Source organism: Etheostoma spectabile, chromosome 5 (genome assembly GCF_008692095.1).
Source record: "Etheostoma spectabile isolate EspeVRDwgs_2016 chromosome 5, UIUC_Espe_1.0, whole genome shotgun sequence".
Taxonomy (NCBI): Eukaryota; Metazoa; Chordata; class Actinopteri; order Perciformes; family Percidae; genus Etheostoma; species Etheostoma spectabile.
In genome coordinates this window covers 20,723,305-20,725,685 of record NC_045737.1, presented here as the reverse complement: position 1 = coordinate 20,725,685, position 2,381 = coordinate 20,723,305, and the positions used below count along the sequence as shown (strand labels likewise).

Here is a 2,381-nt window from a genome sequence, read left to right as displayed (position 1 = left end):
AAGGGGAGAGAGAGGGGGAGTGACATGCAACAAAGGGCCGCAGGCTGGATTTGAACCCTGGCCGGCTGCGTCGAGGAGTAAACCTCTATACATGGGCACCCGCTCTACCACCTGAGCTATCTGGGTGCCCAGAGTACTTCTTTTATTTGAAATTTTGCAGTATAACATGAATGTAAAAGGTTACATATAATATCAAGCATCAGTTGTCTTTATGGTTACCCCTGTGTAGCACAAGTTGTAGAAGTGTCTTTTTCTTATTGTCAGGAATCTCTTCATTTACACCTTTTTGGCAGAGGATTTGTATAACTCTCCCCAAGGTTCAGACCATTGAAAGTTTTGATTAATTTGCCAATGCTGAGTATGAGTATATAAAATCTGTATTGGCAATTGAGGATGCAGGCTGTATTATTGTATCTTTCTTAAAACCTATTTTTAATTTCATACCTCTATGTCAGATTATATAATGCAACTCTCTCCTTTCCTCATGTCTCTAGGTATTGATAGAGCACATAGGGAACTTAGATCGTGCCTATGAGTTTGCCGAGCGCTGTAATGAGCCTGCGGTGTGGAGCCAGTTAGCCAGAGCTCAGCTACAAAGAGACCTGGTCAAGGAGGCCATTGACTCGTATATCAAAGCCGTTGACCCTTCAGCGTACATGGAGGTGGTCAACGCAGCCAGCAAGAATAGTAAGCCTTTGCTTTGCAGTATAACTTAAATACTAGCAGCTCACAATAATTATTTTTGTTGTGTGATTGATCTGAGTTGATCTTTAAGGTGGTGTGTTTTGCAGATAACTGGGAAGACTTGGTTAAATTCCTTCAGATGGCTCGAAAGAAAGCGAGAGAGTCTTACGTGGAGACAGAGCTGATCTTTGCTTTAGCTAAAACAAACCGTCTGGCTGAGCTGGAAGAGTTTGTCAGTGGGCCCAACAATGCTCACATACAGCAGGTAAGACAAACATCACAGCTGTCGCGGTAAGAGGATTATGTAGCAGAATGTGCATGCTGTTCTTTGCCTATCTGCTAATTTCACTCTTTTTCTCCAGGTGGGCGATAGATGTTATGATGAGGGAATGTATGAAGCAGCCAAGCTCTTGTACAACAATGTGTCTAACTTTGCTCGCCTCGCATCTACACTAGTCCACCTCGGAGAGTACCAGGCCGCTGTGGACAGCGCCAGGAAAGCCAACAGCACACGTACATGGAAAGAGGTAACTGGCCCACAAAAAAGTTTAGCCTCTTTTTAACTGGCCTTTGCCTGACGATTGATTATTGGAAATACTTTTTTTTTCATCATAGAAGGTTTTATTATATTTTATCAGACTGTCTACAACCAAAGATAAATAATAGATAATAATAAAATAGTATCTGATACTGTATTGGCTTGTCAAATTTGTGCACCTCCCCATATTCCTTAAGTAATTACTACAGGGAAAACTGATATATGCGACTTGGTCTTTAGTAGTACAACAATGCCTGGAAAAGTAAACAAACATTGATGACTTCATGCCAGGTCTGACATTTAAGGTAATTGATTGCAATTTTAATTGGTATAATAGCATATTTAACCCTCAAATGACCAAATCTGCAAACCATAAAAACTGAGTTTTCCAATGGTGGGAACGCTCTCAGGTTGTAAACATTAGTCTTTTATTATTCCATATTATGTGAACAAGCCAGAAAAGCACTGTTAGAGCCTCATGGGAGATGTAGTTTTTGAATGCTAGCAACCTGATTAGCTTTATTTTTTATTTTTGTCAACATGAAGATATATTCATTTTCTACTATATAGTATAGTTGTAGATTCTCATTTATTAGAATATGGTCAGAAAATTTCAGGAATATCCTCTCTCCAATCATCAGGTGTGTTTTGCATGTGTGGATGGCGAGGAGTTTCGACTGGCACAAATCTGCGGCCTTCACATAGTGATCCACGCTGACGAGCTGGAGGACCTGATCAGCTACTATCAGGACCGCGGGTACTTTGAGGAACTCATTACTCTGCTGGAGGCTGCGCTGGGTCTGGAGAGGGCCCACATGGGCATGTTCACCGAGCTCGCCATCCTCTACTCAAAGTTCAAGCCTCAGAAGATGAGGGAGCACCTGGAGCTCTTCTGGTCCAGAGTCAACATCCCAAAGGTAGAGCATGCCACTATGTCTGTTCGGTTTCTAAACAATTCTGTGTTTTGTAAAAAGTCAAAGAGTTCATCACACACAAGGAGGCTGCTTGTGTGCCATGAACTCCTTTGATTTATTACTCTGCAAGGATGTCTGCTTCTTCTCAGCACCCTGGAAGGAAAGTAATACTGAGCACAGAAAATTCTTTCAAAATGGTTGACTTGAAAGTACTAGATTAAAAAAAAAAAAGGTACTTGTTGTAA

General features: G+C 41.3%; 1 protein-coding gene across 5 annotated transcripts in view; it reads left to right on the top strand.

Moving 5' to 3' along the window:
- cltcl1 (clathrin, heavy chain-like 1) overlaps positions 1 to 2,381 on the top strand; it is a 29,954-nt gene that overhangs the window by 19,096 nt on the left and 8,477 nt on the right. For all 5 annotated transcript variants that reach the window (XR_004331951.1, XM_032515650.1, XM_032515651.1 and 2 more), the window contains 4 exons: positions 495 to 687; positions 792 to 949; positions 1,047 to 1,211; positions 1,864 to 2,139. Coding sequence is in view for 4 of the 5 variants with exons in the window: in XM_032515650.1 (XP_032371541.1) it covers positions 495 to 687; positions 792 to 949; positions 1,047 to 1,211; positions 1,864 to 2,139 (792 nt within the window). In the remaining variant the exon portion in view is untranslated. The remainder of the gene's footprint in view (positions 1 to 494; positions 688 to 791; positions 950 to 1,046; positions 1,212 to 1,863; positions 2,140 to 2,381) is intronic.